Raw genomic sequence first — 22489 nt, forward strand, 5'->3', positions numbered from 1 at the left:
GGGAAGGAACACAACCTTTGCTTTCTCAGGTATTATAACATTTGGAGGTTTTCAAAAGTACGAATGTATGTTATGTTCACCAAAATGCACTTTTAACAGACAAAATTAATCATTTAAATTTCCATAGGATGTAATCAAAACTGGAGGCTTTAAATATATAGTTCTCACTGATATCTACCCTCAACCAAATGATTACAAAACACTTTCAACTCACACATACACACACCTAAAAGCGTTTTTCCTACATAATTTACTACATCAGAAATCAGAAGAATTATCGCCATGCTTTGGTATTAAGTAACCCCCCAAACACCTGGTAAGTTTTCTAATATCTCTGGTTTATCATAAGAACAAACTGAAAGTATTTGGCAGGGGGCAATAGTTTCATAACTTTAATATCTTAACATCTTAATATCTTAAAATCTTAATATCTCCCTTGTTTTTGCTTTTAATCGTTTAGATACTACATCGATTGATTTGGTCTAATCAGCAATATCCATTGTTTCCTCTGCTAATGCATATCACTTGAGAAATACCCAGAGAAGGCATAACATTTTTCTCCTAATAAAGGCAATCATGTGTATGTTTTCCTGCATGTATGCATATACACCATATGCATAGGTGTATGTCTACTACCCACAGATGTCAGAAATGGGGCACTGAATCCCTCGGAACTGAAGTTACAGGTGGTTGTGAGCTGCCATAGAGCTGCAGGGAACCGAACCCAGGTCCTCTGGAAAAGCAACCAGTGCTCTTAACCACTAATCCATCTCTCCAGCCCCGGTTTTAAGCATTCTTTAAAAATGTATACCCATAAAGCCATAAGGTATATTCTCCCTCTATGATGATTCTGCATCCCCTCACAATTTTTTGTGAAGATTTTTCCCTAAAGCATAAGCACACCCTGTTCCATTAGCATCTTCCTGAACTAAACAGGTTGAGGCTTAGAAACAACGACACCAGCACAGCGAGAGCACAGGCACTCAAGGATGGAAACCGGCCATTTGTATTCACTTGCTGTAGCTAAGCTTTCAAAACAGACAAATTGATTTGACAAAAACCAATTCTAGCACAGTACTTAGTAGAGTAATTTGCTTACCTCTGTTGGTTTATAGCAGTCTACGAGAGCTTCCTAGAATTAAACACACAGAAAGTCACTTTTTATTTTAAATTCATTGCCTTTAAAGTGAAATAAAAAGTCATTTATTCTTAATTTATTTTATCTCAAAGTATGTATATGGTATGTCTGTGGAGTATGTACACATACGTGCAGTATCTATGAACGCCACACGAGGATACTGGACATCCCATGGAGCTGCAGTTACAGGTAGTTGTGAGCTACCTGATATGGGAGCTGGGAACTGACTTCTAGCCCTCTAGAAGAGCAGGAGGTGTTCTTCATTGCTGAGCCTTCTCTCCGGGCCCCTCATTTCATCTTTAAATTATCATTTAACAACCGTCTGCCAAGACTTCCTTTTGACTATCTACAATCACATTTTATTTCAGTATCACTTGGTCAGCTAAGATATAAAAATGTCATTCATATGCAGCCATGTTTTGTCCTTAGCGTGGGTACATATGCACACAGATACTCATAGAGTTTTTGATTTACAAAAGACTTGCTTTGGGGGCTATTAGGGTTTGGAAAATCAGATATAACCCTCACTAGGTTGTAAATGCCTTATTGAGCAGAGTTTGCTTTAAAGATTTTTTTTTACCTCTTTCTACACACACACATGCACGCACGCATGCATGCACGCACATATTCACACCCTTCCCTTTGAACTCTCTACCTGGTTAATATTAAACTAGACATACTTAAAGCGGAGACCCTGCCTATGTAAAGACGGTGGCAACCACGTGGACATGGAGAGAGGGCACTGGCCATGCTTCAGCCATAGATGGTCCTTGGCTCTTCTTTCCTTACTCACCTGGACCAAGCAAGAAAGGGACTGGAAGATAAAAACCTTTCCCAGTTCTCAGCTTATTTTTTATGTCATTTTATTTTCTACAGAACTAACACCTATTTCACTTTTTTTTTTTTTAAAAAAAAAAAGCTATTGTCTCCCGGTGAAATCTTCACACAAGGAATAATCATTGTAGCAAACGCTGCTCTCCACTCCCAAGGGCACTGGTAATTATGAACACATTAATCACATCAATGAAATAAAATGGGCACTTTGACTGGTGCCAGTCACCCTGTGCCACTGGGGATTGTCAACAGCCACCAACAGTGATTACCAGTGGGCGTTAAGAACAATGGCAGGCCATGGGTTAATTAGTTTTAGAAACTGCGCAGTGCAGATGGAGAAGTGGTGGACCCGATCTCCCATGGGAAGAACTGTGTTTCATTGCTTTCTGATATGGAACATTAAACACTTCAATCCCAGCTGTTCTGGCACAATACAATCAAGTGAGCACCTAATAAAAATATACTTTGCTAAACCGAATCACATTCCAAGCCATCTAATTCTAGGAATTGCTCTCATGAATGATTTAATCCACAGTTGCAAGACTAGTGCCCAGGGCTTGGATATTCCCCAGTCTGGCACAGTTTCTTTCCTTCGTACCTGCCTGCATGGTAACCCTCTCTTCCCTGGAGATTGACTTTTCAAGGTAGAGACAACTCTGTCTCCCAAGATAATACGCCCTCGGGAGCACTGCCCCAGAAGGTCCCTGGACCACTGTCTGCTGTCAGCAGCTGTTCTATTATCAGACATGCACTAATTGGTGAAATGCTAGCACTAATGCCCTCTGCTCTGCCAAATGCCACTGTTCAAACCCTGGTGACCGCCAGTGTTCCCACCAGGCAACATCAGTTCTGCCCAGGTTCTGGAAACCAAAGTAGATCAAACATCCATGCTCAGAAGAATCTAGATTCTGAAAGCTGTTTACCTGTAATTTCGAAGCTCTTTCTTCCTCGCTGTCGGCATCAAGAAGGTCATCAATGTCAATTTCTACATCTGGCATTTCTTCTTCCTGGCGGGAGTGAAGAGGAAGACTTTAGTACAGGAAGAAACGAGGTAGTACACACTATGGACTCAGTTATCCAGCCAGAAGGGTGATGGGTAAGAAGGTGAGAGCAAGGCTAGAGGGATGGGTGGAGGTGGAGAAAGAGGGTGAAGAAAAGGGGGGGGGAGATGAGAGGTGGGACAGGAAAGGGAGAAAGGAAAGGAGGGATGAGGGGAAACGAAGGAGCAGTTAGCATTGCATTCTGCTTCTAACAGTAAATCACACCTTTGCATAGACGACAGACTGGCAGAGCAGAGCACAAAAACGGTGAGAACTACAGTTTCTGATCCAGCATATGCTTCTCTCTCAGTGACCACGCCAGTCTTTATTGTGGTCCCCGTCTTCCCTCACACTTCCCGGTCTGTAGAAAACCTGAGGTCACCTACTCAGGTACAGACCCACCATGAATGTGGCATCCAAGACCCAAGGGGATTCTGAGAAAGGTTCCCTCCCTCTGGACAAGTTCAGGCTGAGGAAGTGGGGAGCCCTGGACATTGCTGGTAGCCTCTTGCTGCCATAAAAGAGACCAAGTTTTGGACAAGGTTGACACAAGAGTGGGGAGAGCTGGGAGGACCAAGACAGTCACAGCAGGACAATCTCATATATATAAAACAGGACAGGAAGGGTGGGAGAAGGGTGGGCCAGGAGGGAGTAGCGGGGAGGAGAGGGGAATGAATATGGTCAAGATATGTTGTGTGAAATTCTCTAAGAAATAATAAAAATATTTTTAAAACATTTTATAGATAAAACTAAGACACCAGGTCAAAGCACGTCTGAGCAGATGCCTTATATTATATTCCAGCTAACTTGGGCTGAGCAATCAAAGACATCCAGGCCAGAAAAGGGGGCAGGAAGGGTGAAAGCCTTCACTGGTTTGGAAGCAGAATATACAGCACTCGGTAGCCTCGGTCCCCTGCCCTCTGCTCTGTCCCCTGAGTCTTCCCTTTAATCACTGAGTAACACAGTCAAATGTGAAAATAAACCAAAATGCAAGAGAGATCTGCACCTCTGTGTTTCATCTTGCTACGCGAAATCACCAACTGTCTGACTCTGTTCAGCAGCAGTGAGAACTGAGGGGAGTCAGCAGTGGCTGGCAGGAAGCTACACATGTGCATGCACCGAGGGTCACATGGCCTTAGCCACTCCTTCTAAATAAATTACCTGGTCTTGACTTCCAGGCAAGGCTCACATTCTGAACCTCTCTAACAATCTGATTTTATATATATTTGAAATCTATTTTTGAAGTTATATATTTGCAATCAGGGCAGAAAGGAACACTGGGAGGGGGAGATAGGGACTAGAGGGTGGGGGATGTGGTAAACAGATAAGCAGTAGCAGTTTAGACTTTTCATAGATTCTCCACAGTGAAAGGACCAATGAGGATGCAGATACCAACAGTGAAGCCCAACAGAACAACGGGCAGAGTCCAGCAGGGATGCAGGGTACTGTGGGAGGACATGCACTGGCGATTCATCCGTAGGTGGTACCAGGCCGGTCATTTACCCCGTAGGCATCTCCAGGCCAAAGGATGTACAAGGCCTAATGATGAGCCCCCAAGAAAACGAAGCTGGGGAATTCAGCTCCACCCACAGCTCATCACATCTTCATTCAGTCCCTCTTAACACAAGAACACCTTCGCAGGTCTCAGCTGGCTCCATTCAAGGAAAGCCACAGCAAAACAGACCCCCGAGTTTTAATCTAAGCCGCAGATGACAGTGCCTCCCTCTCGCCTTTGTCCCTACTCCTTCCTAGAACAGATCTCTGGGTTCAGTATTTATCCTGTGTGGACACCGAATATTTAGGTCATGGCTTTGTGAAATCAAACAGAGGAACCTGGCATAGACCCTGCTCAAGAAATGGGAGCCGCGGGCAGTTTAGAGTTCTCCGTTCTAGGACACAAAAGCGCAGTCAATAATGACTACCTTTTCAGAACAGTACAGCAGTGGGGTCCTCCCCCCCCCCTAAAAAAGGATCACAGGAACAGAAAACTGTTTGATGGTGAGTCAAGCATTATCAAACCAGCTTGGACTTGTGTGATGACGCTTGCCCCAGGGACGGGCACCTCAGTCAGATGTCCTCTCATTAGGAGTGCACAGGGCTGTGGCTCTCTGTTAGCGCCTATGCTTGACCCCTTTCCCCAGACCTGGAGAGCTAGGTTGTCTAACATGGTTGCCGCGGGTGGTATTTGAGCACCTCGCAATGCAAGCCAGACATGGATTCAGTTTTTCATTCACACCAGCCACATTTCAAGAGTTTGAGAGCGTGCGTGCAGCGCATGGCTTCTGCACTAGATTTAGAACGTTTCTTCATCACAAAAGGTCCCGATGGGTAGCATGACCGTGAGGACGCTAGTTCTCTGAACCAGAGTCAAGAAGCAAAGTCTCAATCCTACAAAGCCTTAGTCTCAACAGAGATTAAGAGGTGCGGAGGAAATATTGAGTCTTGAGGTCACTCCCTCCCGGGTCACGCCTGAGACAGGAGATCTCCTGACTGGAGACCTCTGCGCTCGAGGCAATGCTGACACAGGGGAAGGGCTGACTGAGTAATAATCACAGGCACCTCAGGTAGCCACAAAGTCTCCACCTGACCAGATGCCTCAGAGGCCTGGGGCAGCCACGTGCAGCTTGAACACAGAGCAGAGGATTTCAAAGGCTGGCGAGTGACTCTACATGCATGGAGGTTCTCTTTGGCTTTGGACTGTGGATGTTGATCCTAGAACAACGAGGGACCCAACCATTTCCTGGGCGGCAGCGAAGGCTCCCAGAGTCTACAGGGGCCTAAGAGAGTTTGACTGTCTTTTGATATTTGCCCCATATTAAAGATGTATCCCCACACAGAGGCTCTGGTGTCCAGAAGTGAAGCCATGGTCTTCAGAGTGCTGGAGAATGCTAGGCAGCCCCGCTTCCACGCATCTTTAGGCAAGAAGTCTGCTGGTACTGAGGCTGTGACCCGAAGTCCTGGTGGGAGAGAAGTGATTCTGAGAGACACTTGATTTCTCCCTTCAGCTATCAAGATAACACATTTTTATTTTCAGATATAAAATGAGTGCATTTAACAGGTACTCGAGAGTGAAAGCCGAACCTGACCTCCAAAGGCTTCCATTCACCACCTATCACAGGAATGGACCACAGAACAAAAATCCCAAATGGATGGGTTTTTTTTGTTCTGCGGTTTTGGGGGTTTCTGTGATGGATGTATTCCGCCATCCACAGAAACCCCAAAGATGCCTCTCTTTTAAAAAATTACAGATCTTTAAAACATCCCACACATTCTCTCAGCTTGGACTCCAATAAAAACAGTTTCTATAACAAGAAGGAGGCAGAATGGGACCCAGGTCACTTGCCCCAGATCGAATAACAAACAAACAAAAGCCGTTAAGCCTGACCAACAGTCAAACTGAAGTACGTTCCCGCCATTGTCTCACGGTTTTCCAGAAACTGAGTGAGAAATAGATACCCACCTCCCCAAAGTCGGCCAAACTGTCATCCTTAATGTAAAAAACATACAAAAATCTCGGTTTTTAAAGACTTTCCAGGAAATAGGAGTAGGGGAAATGAACTTGGACAGTCACGACTGATGTCACCTTGCTGAGAACATGGCCGCTGAAGGCCCCTGAGCAAGTGTGGGAAAGGACAAAGGAAGGAGCTGGGCCAGTTACAGGCCAGGCTGATGGGGAAGCTGGGAGGCTGTGTGGACAGGGCTAGTCTCATCCAGGTGTGAGGCAGCTGGACTGGAGCGGGAGCCCTCAAGAATGGAAGGAAGAGTTAGAGAGTGTGAACACCAGGGAAGGAGAATAACATCAGGAAAGAACTGAATGCTGGGGCCGAAAGAAGAGAAGATCAGACCCAGGTTCTGGGCCCAAGATGTTCTAGAGAACGAGGGAAATAACAGGGACACAGGGACCTTGAAGACTTTTCCAACCTACCCAGCAGCTGTGAGGTCAGCATGACCAGCCTCCCCACAGCTATGAAGAAGAGACAGGATACCCACTCTGCAATGCTCAGGGCCACACTGCAGCATTGAGTGACAATGTGTGGCCCTGATAGCCGGGAGCTCATCACGGGCTCTGACGTTAGTACATGGCGCTGCAGCCGAGGCAGACTATGAAGTCAAGTCCTCCTGCAGCAGTGACAAATGCCCTCGCATACACACCACCACGGACACACACACGTGTATCTACACCACTATACTACACACATGTTCACATGCACCAACGTGAACACTGCTCATACCACCACACACCCCACCGTGCATGCTTTCTTTCACATGCACACTCTCACACATGCACACGTATGCATACAAACTGCCTGGATTACAATCTCACTGCCATACACCACACCACGCATAACCTTTCTCTCCCGCTCCTCTCCCCCCCTCCCTTGCACCCCCACATATATACATATACATACACATATACATATACATATTTCCAACTAGCCAGAAGGTGCACACTGAGAGTGGTCAATGCAAATGCCACCCTGTCCCAGCAGTGCAAGGCCAGCAGGATGCTCAAGCTAAACTTAGATTTGGAAAAGATAGTGTTTTCCAGCTCTATACAATACAGCTCCTCTGCAGGGCTCAGAAGTCTCCATCCCAAAGCAGGCATGGGAGGACACAATGATATGAACCGCTATGTAGGCTTTGGCATCTCTAGAGAAGTAGGGGGCAGCAGAGGGGGAGGCTGAGGAGCCTAGTAAACACCAGCTATTGTGGGCTGTCCAGACACTCACGAGAAAACCATCCAAACATCTGATGTCTCACCTCTATGTAAGCCTGTGTGGAGCAGGGCGATTGCCATAGGAGAGACAAGACGAGAACAGAACCCTTAGTAGTGTTTGAGTGCTCTATGAAAACATTAATACCTCATGTTTTCCTCCTAACGACAATCCCCCAAACTTCCCATAAACAACAACAACAAACAATCACCTATGACCACATCAAGCTGGGCCAACTGCATTTACACATTATGCCAAACGGGATTTACATTATTTGCTATGGGCTAATGAGACAAAGATCAGAGCGTATTCTAAATTTATACAAATTTAATAAAATGGGAATGACTCATTCACACCAAGTGATGCTGGGAGATGTCATCCAGCCGACCCTGAGCCGCAGCAACAGGTACAGATTTTCTGCTACAGAAAGAATGATGTCAGCCATCCCAGTAGGTAAATGGTGTACATTTAAGATGCTTGTGGCTTATGTTTAATTTGCAATTCCGGTATAATTTCATAATTGGAAGAAGCATAAGCATCAGGAGTTTATACCTGTTTTAACTGATACATATGCAAATGATATGGTAATATTAAATATCCAGATTAGCAATCTGCAATAAATTAGTCCCATGGAAAAGTATCAAAACCCTGGGAATTAAAGACAGACCAGAGGCTTTCACGAGGAATCGGGATGCCCACATTAGGTTAGAGCACCAAATCCAGCAGGCTTCCCAACAGCACACTGAGTGCTCAACACCAGGAGCCAGCCCTTCATCTGTTTTGTGTAGCTGTAACGCGAAGCCTAAAGCTGAAAGACTTACAAAGAAAAGAGGTTTATTCAGCTCACTCTTCTGGAAATCCAAGAGCATGAGAACATCATAGTGGCATCACACAGTAAGACACACGTAAGAAATCAGATGGGAGTCAGGAAACAAGGGGCAGGGGAGGGGCCGGGATCACCCTTCAATGACAATGGACTCATTTGGAAACTGACCCATGCCTGTGAGACTAGACCCACTCCACTCTGCCATGCCGACACTAACCTCTTCATGAGGGGACAGTTTGTATGATCTAAGTACCTCCCCCCTCTTAAAGATTCTACCAATTCAATATCACCATATTGGGGACCAAGCTTGGAGTACACGGGCCTTCAGAGACAAGCCATACCTGATGCAGAACAAGCAGGGACTCCAGAATCCGAAGGAGAGATATTTTCTAACTATGACGCATCTCCTCCCCATTAGGTCAGTCAATGGTGACAGGAAACACCATAGGCATGTTGACACTTCAGGTCTTTCATCTTAACATTTTTACCTCCTATGAAAGAAGCTCTCTGGAGAAGCAGAGAAATCAACTGTGGAAGAAGAACCTGGAGAGCTAGCTGACAAAGCTCAGAAGGGACAAAATAAAATCGTGACTGAGGAGAGACGAGCTGGCAGGGGCTTGAGGAGCCACGGCTGGCTAGCAGTGTGTCTGGGAGCCTCACTACCAAGACATATGGCCAGTGCCCAACCCCCATGCACACTATATAAGCAGCATGGCCTCCTAGCAGGGCCAGGGTGCCCTCTGCTTGGGTGATAAACAACAGGAGCAGATAGGAGACACTGTTCCAATCTGAGAGCACACCGTAGTGGTTGTCTAGCACCTGCTCGCTTTAAAGACTAATTGAACTCATTCAGCAGAAGTCTCCTCAGAGCTGAGCCACCAGTCTCACCAACTACTCCTTTAAAAACATCACAGCAACCAGACAGGCTGACACCTGTCTGTAACCCCAGCGTTCAGGAGGTGGGGCAGGACAGTCAGGAGCTCAAGTTCATGGTAAGTCAGAGGCCATTCCTGGCTACCTGGATGACACATATGCATGCACACACACACACACACACATACACACGTGCATGCACGCGCGCACCCAGGCACACACACACAAATGCACACATGCACACACGCATGCGCACACTGGCCGCAGAAGACTACAATAAAGGGATGTTTCACACTCTATTTATAGGAATTATTGTTTTTGTCTCTCAAGACAGCAAGGCTTAGCACCCCCTTGCCACACACCCCATAGCTTATGTTCTTTTCTGAGGCACTCAACACCACGACAAGTGGCAACTGCTGCAGATGGGACCAGGCTGCTACACGTGCCGTCCCAACCCCCGAACATTCTGTCTCCCTTGCTTCCTGTCCCTGAAAGCACATAGGCTACAACTGACCATGAGTTGCATTATTTTATAAACACCTTGCAATGTGTTTGAAGTTTTGACAGCTCCCAGGCACCATTTAGCACTTCCAGTTTTATTAACAAAGGGCTCGTGACACAGCCGCATGTCGTAGCAGCCCAGATCTCACTGCTGTCTCAACACAACGACAGCGTCAATCAAACAAATGCTGCTGCTAGACAGGAAGACTGACATTCCTGGTGGTGAGAAATGAGTCTAGAACAGAGGTTCTCAACCTGTGGGTGGAGACCCCTTGGGAGTTGAGAGGTTGAATAGCAGATATCCTGCATATCAGATACTTAAATTACAATTGATTCATAACAATGGCAAAAGTACGGTTATAAAATAGAAACAAAAATAATTTTATGCTTAGGGGTCAGCACAACATGAGGAACTGTGTTAAAGGGTCTCAGCATTAGGAAAGTTGGGAATCACTGCTGTAGAAACAGGCAAACTACAGTAGGATCTCAGGAATCCTATCTTACCCCTTGGCAGAGAGAAGAAGTGACCCACTGGCAAACATGCTTGCTTCTTTAGGGGGAGACAGAGGACAAGGACATTGCTTCAGGGTAGGTCTCTTTACCTGAGATGCACAGGACCAAAGGTAATCAGATCTTAAGTTTTGGAGCATCCTCAAAAACTGTACGTTTGACCACCTCGAATCTAAAAACCCAACGTGCAAAATTCCAAGTTTTATTTGCCTTACCGTCATTGTGGATGGGGGCATGCCCGTGTCTATGTGCACACAAATGTGTGCTCACTCCATGATGGATATGCCAAAGTCAGAGGATAGTCAGTCCTCTCCCTCCACCATGTGGGTTTGCGGGGATGGAACTTAGGTCATCGGGTCTGAGCAACAAGGGGCTGGGACACTGTGTTCACTACGCTTCTGCTGCTGTGATTAAAACAGAAAACCCAGGTCACTGTGGTTTATGGTTCCAGAGGGTATGAGTTCACCGTGGCAGGGAGGCATGGCAGCAAGGCAGCAAGTGGGGGCGTGCGTGGCACCAGGAGAAAGAAGCTAGGGGCTCACGGCTTCAAATACAGTCTGGAAGCCGTGAACGAACAGGAAATGGCTCCAGGCTTAAACTTTCAAAGCTCACCTCTAACTGACACACTTCCTCCTGAACCTCTCCAAAGAGCACCACCAACTCAGGATTAAGGGTTCAAATACCTGGTCCTATGGGGGACATTCTCACTCAGATGACACAAATGCTCTACCACCATGCTGCATCCCAGCTCCCAAATCTAACGCTTTTGGGGTAGTAACATGACCTCAGAAGTTACAGATTTGGGAGTGTTTTTGGATTGCAATATTTCAGATGGGGGCTCCTCAAACTGCATAAAATAACATGTGGTAAGAGGTGACAAGCCTTTCAGGGGAGGGGAGAACGGGTGAGGGATGGAGTTAGGGCAGTAACAGGGTAGGTCTCAGTGAGATAGCTCATGAGAAGATATTGACAAGAAAAAGAGACAGTCTTTGGGGGAAGAACAGGTACCAAGCTGTAGCTAAGAAGATGCAGGTGGCAGGGGCACAGGGTTCCCAGTGGATGGAGGGCCACCTGCCGAGAATCACAGGGCCCTATAAAGCATCTAGCATGGCGGCTCTGCGTGGAGGCTCTGCCTGGAGAGATGACATGACCCGGTTTGCCTTTGAAAGGTTTCCCGCCTGCGGCTTGCAGAAGCATGGGCTTTGGGGAGGGGAGAAGACACACAGAGACAACTTACACAGTCCCAGAAATAACTGGGAAAAGGCAACACAGGCTCAGAGCAGAGCAGTCACATGATGTGTATTCTGCTCTTACAACTGGGCTCTTATGTGGGTCACTGCTAATGCAAATTTCACAGCCAACAGAGGTGTTCCTTTTGCATCTCTGCTAGAGACTGAAGTGGGTGAGGGCAGAAGTCTTTGGGTGGAGATGGATACATCTAGCCTGCAGTGACCAAGCAGCAGCAGCAGCAGCAGCAGCAGCAGGCTGTGAGGCGGCCCTGCAGATCAATGAGTGAGAGAGGGCACTGGCTGAGGAGTTGCCTAGTCTTAGAAGGTAACAGGACTATTTGACTTGGGTTGAGCAGCAGGCAACCAAGCTGAGGAGAGGTCACCTAGACTGTCACTACTGGCCATGTCGCTTCTCCCTTCTTAAAACTCTCCCTACCTATAGCAATGCATTTTAGGGACATCTCTAAAGAACTGCTTACACTCTCCAAACAGGTCTAAATAAAATCCTCTAAAAGATTCTGAGAGGACTGGGAAGACAGCTCAACTGGCAAAGTACTTGCCTCACAAGAATGAAAACATGAGTTCAAGTCCCAGGACCCATGTTTAAAGAACAAAACAGAAAACAACTAGGCATGATCGCATATACTTATAATCCCAGCAGAGTACCAGGAAGGAGAGACATGCGGATACCTGAGGTTCTTCTGCCAGCCTACTTGGAAAATTCCAAGCCAATGACACACTGTCTCCATTGTCACAAAAACTCTAGATGGAAGATGGAAGACATCTGAGAAATGACAGTTGAGGTTGTCGTGTGCCTGTGTGCATGCATGCCCACACAATACACACACGTATTCAGACACACAAACCTACACATGCAGGTGCACGCGCGCACACACACTCACAGTCACATGATACAGAATCAGGCCAAAGTGATGGATACACCTATCTTTTGTCTCAAATGTCTCTTGACTCCACTTCCTTATGAAGTTAAAGGAAGTCAAAGAGTCTGAGTGATAAAGCTCAGAGTGGGAATCAGAGAGAGCCTAAACCTCTCTGTCCTGCATCTGCTCTGGCTGCCCTGCTCAACAGTGAGACAGCAGGTCAGAGCCAGGGAGTGGTGGCCTGCCCAGAGCAGGGGTTAAGGAGAGTCTGTGGGTGCTGGGACACCTACCTCCCCCCATGTACCATGCTGTCATCCAGGGCTACTGTCTGATTCTTAGGCTGGATGAAGAGAGGCCATGGTCGGGCTCAGGTATGTGGTACAAGCCCACTACATAGCAAAGGGACCAGAGTGGACATGAAGTGATCACCATATCCAGTCAACCAGCTTCTCTCTCAAACATAAATAAATTCTCAATGTGAATATTTCTTCCAGGAAATTTGTCATTGCTCATGTATAAAAAAGAAAAAAAACACAAACGAAGGCCTAACACATTATCAACTTGCTCAAAACCACGAGGATTAAAAGGGGAGAAGAGAAAAGATAAGAAAAGAAAAGAGGAGAAAAGTCAAGCAAAAATCCCAAGATAGCATGCCAGGAAAGAGTCCACACTGCCCAGAAAGGGACTTCCACTCAGTGTCGAGAGAAGCCAGGGCCACAGCTGACAGACAGCATCCTGGCCAAACTTCAAAACAGACAAGAGTCCAAATGAAAAAATGCCAAAGAGACCAAGCCAAGGCGCAGAGGGCCCGGAGCAGGGCGCTATGAGTAGAAGGGAGCAGCTGGGTCACGACACTTCCACGGTGCCCAGTCAGCATGGCTTGGTGGTTGAGATCTGGGGGAGGGGCAGAGAGAGAAACCCAGACACCATGCTGGCAAGCCCATCCACAGGGCTGCTCTGCATGAACTTGCTGGAATGTTCCTTCCTTCACTTCCCCTACAGCACAGAGGAGAGGATCTCCCGTTGGGTACACCAGGGTCAGAGGATATGTTTTGCACATCTGCCTTTGGGAAAATTCCAGTCTTCGAGGGGCCATTCATAAAACAAGTCAGCTGCTACCAGAGCTTGCCTGCGAAATGAGCATACCAAAGGGCAGGCTCCTTTGTGAACAAAATGCATAACCTTTTCCGACTCATGGGTGTGTTCTGTGTGGGCAGGGTGACTGTTCACAGGACCCCTGAGTGGACCCTTCTCTTCCTAACCTATTCTGTTACTCTCCACGATGACCGGTCACTCTATAGCCCAAGTGTCCCTGAATTTGTGTTTTTTACAGTGAGTTTACTGCCTCCTGGCTGCGCTACAGTGGGACACCATGACCATATCTTCCCAGCAAAGTGGGCTGTACACTTTAACACCAAATGAAGCCCATTCCCAACCGAGGCCTCCCTGTAGCTGAACCACCTTGTAAAGATCTGCTTAACACTGTCACATTGGCTGTTCCGTTTCAACACGTGACTTTTGAAGCAACATTTCCACATTGCAGCAGCGCTTCACTAGGAAGCCTGGAGAATGGTTTTCAAGTCATGACTCAGGAGCATCCACTCAGAGTCTCCTGTGGAGTCATAAAAAAATGGCAGATTCCTAGAGACGCCTTTCAACACCAACCAAACCAGTGTCTAAGTGAGGGCCCAGGGAAGAATGATGGCTACGACTGTGGAGGTTTTGAGTTCCTTTTAAATATAGGAAGTCTTTCATTGAAAATAATGACAAGAAAAAGAAAGGGAAGGAGGGAGGGAGTGAAAGAGGGAAGGAGGGAGGGAGAAAGAAAGGGAAAGGAAGGGAAAGGAAAGAAAGAAAGGACAGGAGGGAGGAAGAGAGGGAGGGACGGAGAGAGGGAGGGAGGGAGAGAGAGAAAAAGAGAGAGAAGAAGGAAAGAAGGAAGGAAGGAAAGAAGGAAGGAAGGAAGAAAGAAAGAAAGAAAGAAAGAAAGAAAGAAAGAAAGAAAGAAAGAAAGAGAAAGAAAGCTAGCCACAGTGGAGTGGAGGCTCTGACTTCTTTAACACTTTTGAAGAGAACCACACTTTCTACTTTATTTCCTGACTGCGCACTGTGGTTTGGGCATCGTTCAGAGATCGGCAAGCTATAAGAGTCACATCTACAGTTCAGGTCAGCAGGCAAGAAGAATTTAAACAAGTAATGTTGAAGGAAGCAGATGGCCATGATGTGAGATGCTCTTCCCCTTGGCACAGGGGCAACATGGAGTAACCTGAGGGTTGTTGTCGGGGGCATATAACTCAGCTGCTGACAGTCTTGGCTTCTTCAGAGACCCTCTGAGAACAGATGGCTCTGATGCGGTCACCTTAGTACTTCTCAGAACTTGCTGGCACCTCCATTTGGAAAGAGAGTTGAGGAAATCATCTATTGCTTTTGTCAAGTGCATATGTGGATCTTCCCCCCAGGAAGGACATCAGTGACAAATTGGGAAGAGGCTGTTCTGGGTAAAAGGTATCACTCAGCCCTTCACACTTGCCTTGGTGGGAAGCTGTCCACCCTCTGAGGAGAACTAATGATACCCACACAGCCAAAGCCCAAGCATACAAAACCAGGCAGGCATGTTCGCTCCTCCCCCGAGCAGGCAGGGGACAGGTGTCACAGCAGATTGCCGCCACACTGGAAACAGGACCACCTTTGTCTCTGCCCAACTTCAATAACATGAATGCCCACCCCAGGCATCCTGTGACAGTCTGGAAACCAGTTTTGCCACTCTGTGAAGGCAGTCTGTCAGCTTTGGCCATCTGTTCCCTTCTCCCTAACCTCAGAGACCCCAGGCGAACAGTGAATGCGCAATCCAGTTCGATCACTGATTGTCAAGCCATTGCAAGACAAGCAGCCCCAGAGCCTGGCTCTGGAGTCTTCTCCTACAAGTAACTGCTGGGGATAAGATTTAGGAAAGATGTTCCCTGATTAACTCTCCAGATAAAGGGCAAGAGCCCTGGTTAGGTTGCTCACAAGTGTTGGGCCTGAGGTAAGTGCAACCTAACTTCAGGAGAACTGAGTTTGTGCCTCATTTCTTACCCAATCTTTTCTGTCCCCATAAAGAACTGGACTGAGGATGTGGCTCTGTGGTAGAGTGTTTGTCTAGCATGTGAGAGGCCTTGGGTTCAATCATGTGAGAGAGAGAAAGAGAGAGAGAGAGGGAGGGAGGGAGGGAGGGAGGGAGGAAGAGAGGGAAAGAGAGGGATGGAGAGAGAGAAGGGAGCTTTGCCTTTTACTTCATGTCTGGGCAAGGAGAGCCAACAGTCCTTGCAAGCCTTCTATCAGTCTTCACTGTGAACGAGTGCCCCCCACCAAGGTTACATGGCAAGAGGCAGTAATTCAAGTCAGAGAGAAGACTCAGAGGGTAAAAGCCCTTCTGCACAAGCCTGCTGACCTGAGAGTGGTGATTTGAACGGCACGTCCCTCCTAACCTGGCATTTAAGTACTCATTGCCAGTTAATGGAGCTGTTTGGAAGATTTAGAAGGTGTGACCTTGCTGGAGAAAGAACATGACCAAGGGTGGGCTTGGAGGTTTCAAAAACCAGCTGCATTCCCAGTCAGCTCTCTCCACTCCCAGCTTACAGTCTGAGATGCAAGTTATCAGTTGCTCCAGCCACAATGTAATGGTGATGGATTCTTATCCCTCTGGAACCCTAAATCCCAAATAAACCTTGGTCATGGTGTTGTATCACAGCAGTGGAAGACTAACTTATACACTCTGACCCCCTGAACCCCGAGGGAGAGGACACTCCACAAAGTTGCCCTCCAACTTCTACATACACGGAAGTGGCATATATGCTAACCCCAACTCCCAATAATAATCAAAATCAAATTGTAAAGAGGCAGCAGTTCCAGGTTGAGGTCTTGCAGAGTAGCTATTGGTCATAGGGGACAATCAGAGACTCTGGGCTCTTCCTGGCCCAGCGAAAGTCTTGCCTTTTCTCCCCAGATGTTGTCAGCCTGGTTAGGACACATTCGCCTTCATAATGCAGCTTGGATGCTTATACTTGAGGAAAGCACTCCACTTCAGAGGCCCCAATTTTGTTATTCTGATTCAGTAGCAAAGCAGGTTCCATCTCCCTCCCCCCACCACATCTGTCCTTTTCACTACTACAACACATTCTGATTAGGAATCCAGACACTCGCATTGGCAGAGGGAAGGAGGGCCAAGCTTCCATTTTAACTTTGTGAGCCGACAGGAGCGTGTGCTTATTGTAAAACAAAAGAAAGGTGACAAAAATAAGGGGCAGGGTCATTATGATAATCTTTGCTTTTGTTTACAGAAAGAGGCATTAAATGCTTAAAATCTTTCCATAACACCTCATTTTCCTACCGCATGGGGTAGATTTTGAATTGAACACAACAGATTCAACCATGTGGATGTGGGGTGGGAGGAGCTTGAAACAAAAATGAGATTCAAGATTCTAATGCCTTGCTCTGACTCCAGCTAAATATTAATAGAAGAGGAAGGGCCACAGGACACTTCATACCCGTGGATGCCCCTTAATCGTCTGCTGCCAAGTGACAAGTGTGTGATTTGACCTGAGTCCCTGTGGCTCTAGGGAGCTTGCTCTGTTATCATGAAGGCAAGCAAGCATGGCTCACAATTTATGGTTGTTCAGCTGCTCTCGATGACCATAAATCCTTGCTTATTTCTAAGCTGTCCCAGGTGGCTCAGCTAATAGTTGAGTGGACAGAATGAGAGAATATTCTGATGGTTCCCTTAAGGTCAAGGCTCTTATATAGAAAGAGGGATGTTAAACGAGAACATGGTTCTTGTTCTGTGTGTCCCAGGAAAGGAACATGCTGGTCTCCACTCATGGTGACACGCTCTTCAGTTCAAATAAGAGCCAGACTCAAGAGTCTTGGGTCTTTGGCCTTTGGTCTCTTGTACACATTGGAGATGGGGGGGCATTCAAGCAGAGCCATGACATTTGTCTGACACAGCATCAGCACAGGAAGGTCCTGTCCTCGGTTACCACACCTCTATGGTCACTCATATGTTAAAATGCATCATGAGTGGACCCTGGGTTCCTGTCAGGGGAAATGAGAAAGTTGAGAGAAGTCTGATGGAAATGATTGTGCAATGATGTGAGGTTCTTAGTTCCAATGAAGAGAATGGTTAACGATGGTGAATTTTATGTCGTGTGTATTCTACTATAGTAAAATCAAAACAGGGCTCCATCATCTCCACCTACAAACTGAGCTTTTTGAGGTCAGGACCACACTTATTCTTCTCTGTCATCCCTAGACACAGCATGGTATCCACACTCAAACCCAAGCTGTGCAATTTCTACTGAGTGGTGAAACTTGATAAATAAACTGAATGATAAAAAAATGATGATAAAAAGATAAATAAACAGAAGACATTCCCAATAAGATGCTTGGGCCTGCAGTCATCACTAAGTGCATTTTCTAATGTTCAAGTTGATAAGAGTAACCCAGTGGCTCAGTGGCTCACACTTTTAATCTAAGCATGAGGGAGGCAGAAGCAGGGGGGTATTTGTGAGTTTGAGGTCAGCCTGGTAGACAGAGTGACTTCCAGGACAGCCAGGGCTACACATAGAAACCATGTCTTGAAAAACCAAAACCAAACAAACAAAACAAAAAACAAACAAATAAAAAAAACCTGGGTACTTGGGATTTTCAAACTCACCCAAATTTGCAGAGAAGATCAAGGGAGCCATGGTTTTTAACTATAAGAGAATAACTATAATTATTTATACTATAGTCATAAGTACCAACTGCTCTAACTACAAACTGCCAAGTCAAATAATGCAAAGGGTTTACAGCTTTTGCCTTTTTTCTCCCTCAATTCATCCTAGACACAGTGACTGTTGAGTCAAATGTTTTATTCGAGTGGGTCTAGCCTTACCCTTAACTGTGAGCCAGTAACTCAAGGAGTATGTGGAACCAGCAGACTTCCTCTATAGTCAGACGCTGAAACATGGGAAATATCTAGGAGCAGCAGTTCAGACACAGGGAGCGGCATTCTGCAAGAACCTCTTACCTTTTTACTGCAGTTAGGCAAGGCATTTTATTGGGCCATCAAAAGACAGAATTGCTTGTGCTAAAGAGGGGAGCAGCAGGAGGCCCAGGTGATTAAATAAGGTGTAAAATCTTTTAAATGCAACACTACTTAATCATTTTGACAACATGTTTTAAGAACACCATGGGACAGTAAAATATTCCTTGATAAAGAATCCCTCCTTGAATGAAATTAAAAAAGATTACGATTGACATATAAATTATGGTAGAACATAATTCACTTTTCTTAGTGAAATTATACATACCACTTCAAATCCTGCTTATGGTATCATTGTACATGCTTCCCAGAAAGGATGAGAGTTTCCTGTACAAAGAGAATTTTTAGCTCACACTGATCACATTCTCAGAAGGGTTTTGAATTCATTGATCATTTCTTGGGCTAAGACAAAGGTGACAGAAGTAAAAGAGAAGATTCAAGGACAAAGGGAGAAAGGGAGTAAAGAAAAGCAGGCTCACACATCAGGCATCCAATAACTGTCTGCTGATGAAGAGTCTTAGAGCCAGGGAGCAGTTTGAGAGGGCTCCAGGGCTGAACCAGATAAATGTCAAAGGAAATAAATAAGGAGTAAGCTGTAACCGGGAATGGAGCCTTCCAGATGTGAGAGAGACAGATGTGAGCGTCCCAGCAGAGGTTGAAGGAGTGCTGCATCCCCACTACGTGTCTTGCTCCCTCCCATTCGTCATCCAATCTTCTTTACCCACCATACCACTGTCCTTGTTTCACATCTCAGCAGCCTCCTAAGCACCTTAATGTCCTACTCACTACTGGGAATTCTCTAGAAAACAGAGACTTTGGTGCAGACAGGCATCCATACCAACTGGGGTAAAGCAAATGGACTCTGTGTTGTTGTTGTTGTTGTTGTTGTTCCTTGTGCACATTTTCCTACTTTCTGAGCAGTCTGGTATTGGGGAGTCACTGACACAGCCAAGGTTTCGCCTGGCACAGCAGTCTCTGAGATCTTCCCACATTCTGAGACATAGCTGTTGCTGCCACTACCTCTGCCTTCTCTTCCTTTTTAATACGGATTCTTGGGCCCATTCCCTGGAGATGCTGATTTAATAAGACCCAGATAATTTTGAAAGCCTCCCTTACCCCAGTGATTCTTGAAATTTTCAGTCCTGAGAAAGCCTGGTCTAAGTAACTTCTTCTACCCTCTTTCTTTATGAATCTCGGCTGGGGCAAGCCTGCAGAAATGGTGCTTGCTTTACAGTTAAATAGAGGTTTAAAAGACAAAAAGTGTGTGTGTGTGTCTGTGTGTGTGTTTGTGTGTGTGTGTTATGTTATGTTATTATGTTCTCTTTGAATTGTTTGAATGCTGAGGAAGGAGCAACAGTTGCTAAGAGACATTTGATTATAAATGTTGCTAGATTAATCCAACATCCATATTTTGAAAATGCTTTGACTTCAAAATTTAAGTCAAAAGATATGTTACTTTGGAGAAAAGATTTTGTTTCTGTTTCCACAGGAAATTAGAGGTTGTGGATTCATGCTGGGCTAAGAAAAACCATGTTTGATCAAGGAAGACCCCCTGAGAAATCTCTGATAGGAACAGATGGCCCAGATATCTGAGTTCTACATCAAAACAGATTCAAGACTGCTGCCTGAGATGATCAAGCCTCATAGGATACTCCAGTCAAGCCTTGATCATAATTCTAAAATTTCATTAGGTCCATGTAAGATTATCAATACCCCTAATCAGCAGAAAGTATCCTGGAAAACTACACCCACACTCCCAAAAGAATGGATTATGGATATTTATCTTTGTTTGGAGTGTTGGTTACAGGACGTTATGAATAATGGTCTGGACAAAAAGCTAAACAAATGATATTTGATTTAGAGTTCTTGTTTTGAGAAAATGGGGTGGGAGCACTGTGGGACAATGGTCTGTACCCTGTCACTTGGATTTTAACAAAACACTGATTGGCCAATAGCTAGGCAGGAAGTATAGGAGGGGTGATTAGGCAAGAAGTAGAGGCAGGGTGATGAGAACAGGAGAATTCTGGGAAGAGGAAAAATGCAATCTGCAATTGTCACCCAGATGCAGAAGAAGCAAGATGAGAAGGTCTCTCTAATAAAAGGCACCAAGGCATGTGACTAACACAGATAAGAATTATGGACTAATATAAGTTATAAGAGTTAATAAGAAAAGCCTGAGCTACTAGGCCAACTAATTTATAATTTTAAAAAAGTATGTGTGTGTGTATACACACACACACGTACACACACACACACACAAACTGATCAGTAGAACATTCCAGAGTTAATCAAGCATGTGACTGTGCCCATGTCACCTCTAGCATTTTCAAGTGCAGAGGTGTAGGCGGAGGCTGTTTGTTAATACCTGGTTGCCCTGACCTGAAATATTCACACAGAAACTGTATTAATTACAACATTGCTTGGCCTATTAGTTAGATAACTAATAGTTATTAGCTAAATAACTCTTACGTCTTAAATCAACCCATTTCTATTAATCTGTGCATCACCACAGGTTGTGACCCACTGGCAAGGTTCCAGCATCTGTCTCCTCTGGCAGTGGCTACATGGCATCTACCTGACTCCTCTTTCTTTCCTCTTTTATCTGCTTGGAATTCCCACCTAGCCCTATTCTCCTAAGCCACCGGCTGAAACAGCTTTATTTATTAACCAATTAAAGCAACACATATACACAAAGACTTCCCATACCACAGAGGAAATAACCTAACTGGTTCATATAGCCAATGGGGAAAAAAAAAAACCTACAGAGAATGGCCGGGATCCAAGTCAAGTGCACAGAATGAGTGTGCAAAGACAAAATGAACCTGCTGAAATCTGCATCTACTCACACCTCAGTTATAGAATTTCTGAGCCTCAGGGGGCCTGAAGAGATAACAGAGAAGAGGACAGCACAGACGACTTAGAAACAAGCAAAACCAATGCATTCATTCCCCACACTACCCGGAAGCTCAGTCACCACAGGCCTGGTCACGTGTTCCTCCACACCTGGAAGGTTCTGTTCTCCTGTCTACACCTCCATTCCCAGCTCAGAAGCTAATCTGCAGCCGAGATCCATTTCCTTCCTTGATTCTCAGAAGGACAGGCCTCTTTTCAAGTCTCCCTTTACATTCTCCACCAATAACTATGTGCCCCATGAATACATTCTCCAACACTTGGCCTTCCCTCTGAGAAGGTTGATAAGGCAATAATGTGCCACCAAGCAGTTCAATAAACAAAACAGGTCTGTGGACCTACGTAACGAGAGGAGGTGCCATCTTTGTCTTTGCTGCTCTCTTACTGCTGTGAGCTTCATGGGCTTCATGCACAGCTGGTTTTCTTTCTATCCCTTCTAATTCTGAGCCTCATTCTCAACATGTGAAAAACAAGATCAAACATTTCCTGGGTTTATTCAGTGTTTACAACACACCAGGAAGTGTTCTAGGTGCCAGGGAGAGGGTGGGTGACAGTTGATCTGAATCCTCACTTGATGGGACTTAGAATTACCTGACATACCTCTGGGTGTGTCTGTGAGGTCATGTCTGGAAAGGTTCAACTGTTAGGGAAATCCCATCCTGAGTGTGGGCACCCATTCCATGGTCTTCCTGACTATGGACACAGTGTGATCAGATGGTCACATTCCTGCTGCCCTGCCTTCCAAACATGATGGCTGTCCTGTCTTCCAAGTCACAATGTATTCTATCAAAATCGTGAGCTTAAGAAAATCCTTTCTTCAGTTGCTTGTGTTGGGTGGGTATTTTGTTACAGAAAATGAGAGAAGTAATTAATACAGAATGAAAGACAATATAGACAGAATCTTGTCCTTTGGGTCCTTTCTGAAAAGCAAATTTTCCACCAAGGGAAGAGCAACTGGGGAAAGAAAAGTA

At 45.7% G+C, this 22489-nt stretch overlaps 1 protein-coding gene across 1 annotated transcript in view; it reads right to left on the reverse strand.

Annotated features, from left to right (window-relative positions):
• Ppp1r14c (protein phosphatase 1 regulatory inhibitor subunit 14C) overlaps window positions 1-22489 on the reverse strand; it is a 101659-nt gene that overhangs the window by 35243 nt on the left and 43927 nt on the right. Inside the window, exons 2-3 of the mRNA XM_057761893.1 lie at window positions 2896-2979; window positions 1100-1132 (exon numbers count right to left, since the gene is read on the reverse strand). Coding sequence (XP_057617876.1) covers window positions 1100-1132; window positions 2896-2979 — 117 coding nt within the window. The remainder of the gene's footprint in view (window positions 1-1099; window positions 1133-2895; window positions 2980-22489) is intronic.

This window comes from Chionomys nivalis, chromosome 2 (genome assembly GCF_950005125.1).
Source record: "Chionomys nivalis chromosome 2, mChiNiv1.1, whole genome shotgun sequence".
NCBI classification, from domain to species: domain Eukaryota; kingdom Metazoa; phylum Chordata; class Mammalia; order Rodentia; family Cricetidae; genus Chionomys; species Chionomys nivalis.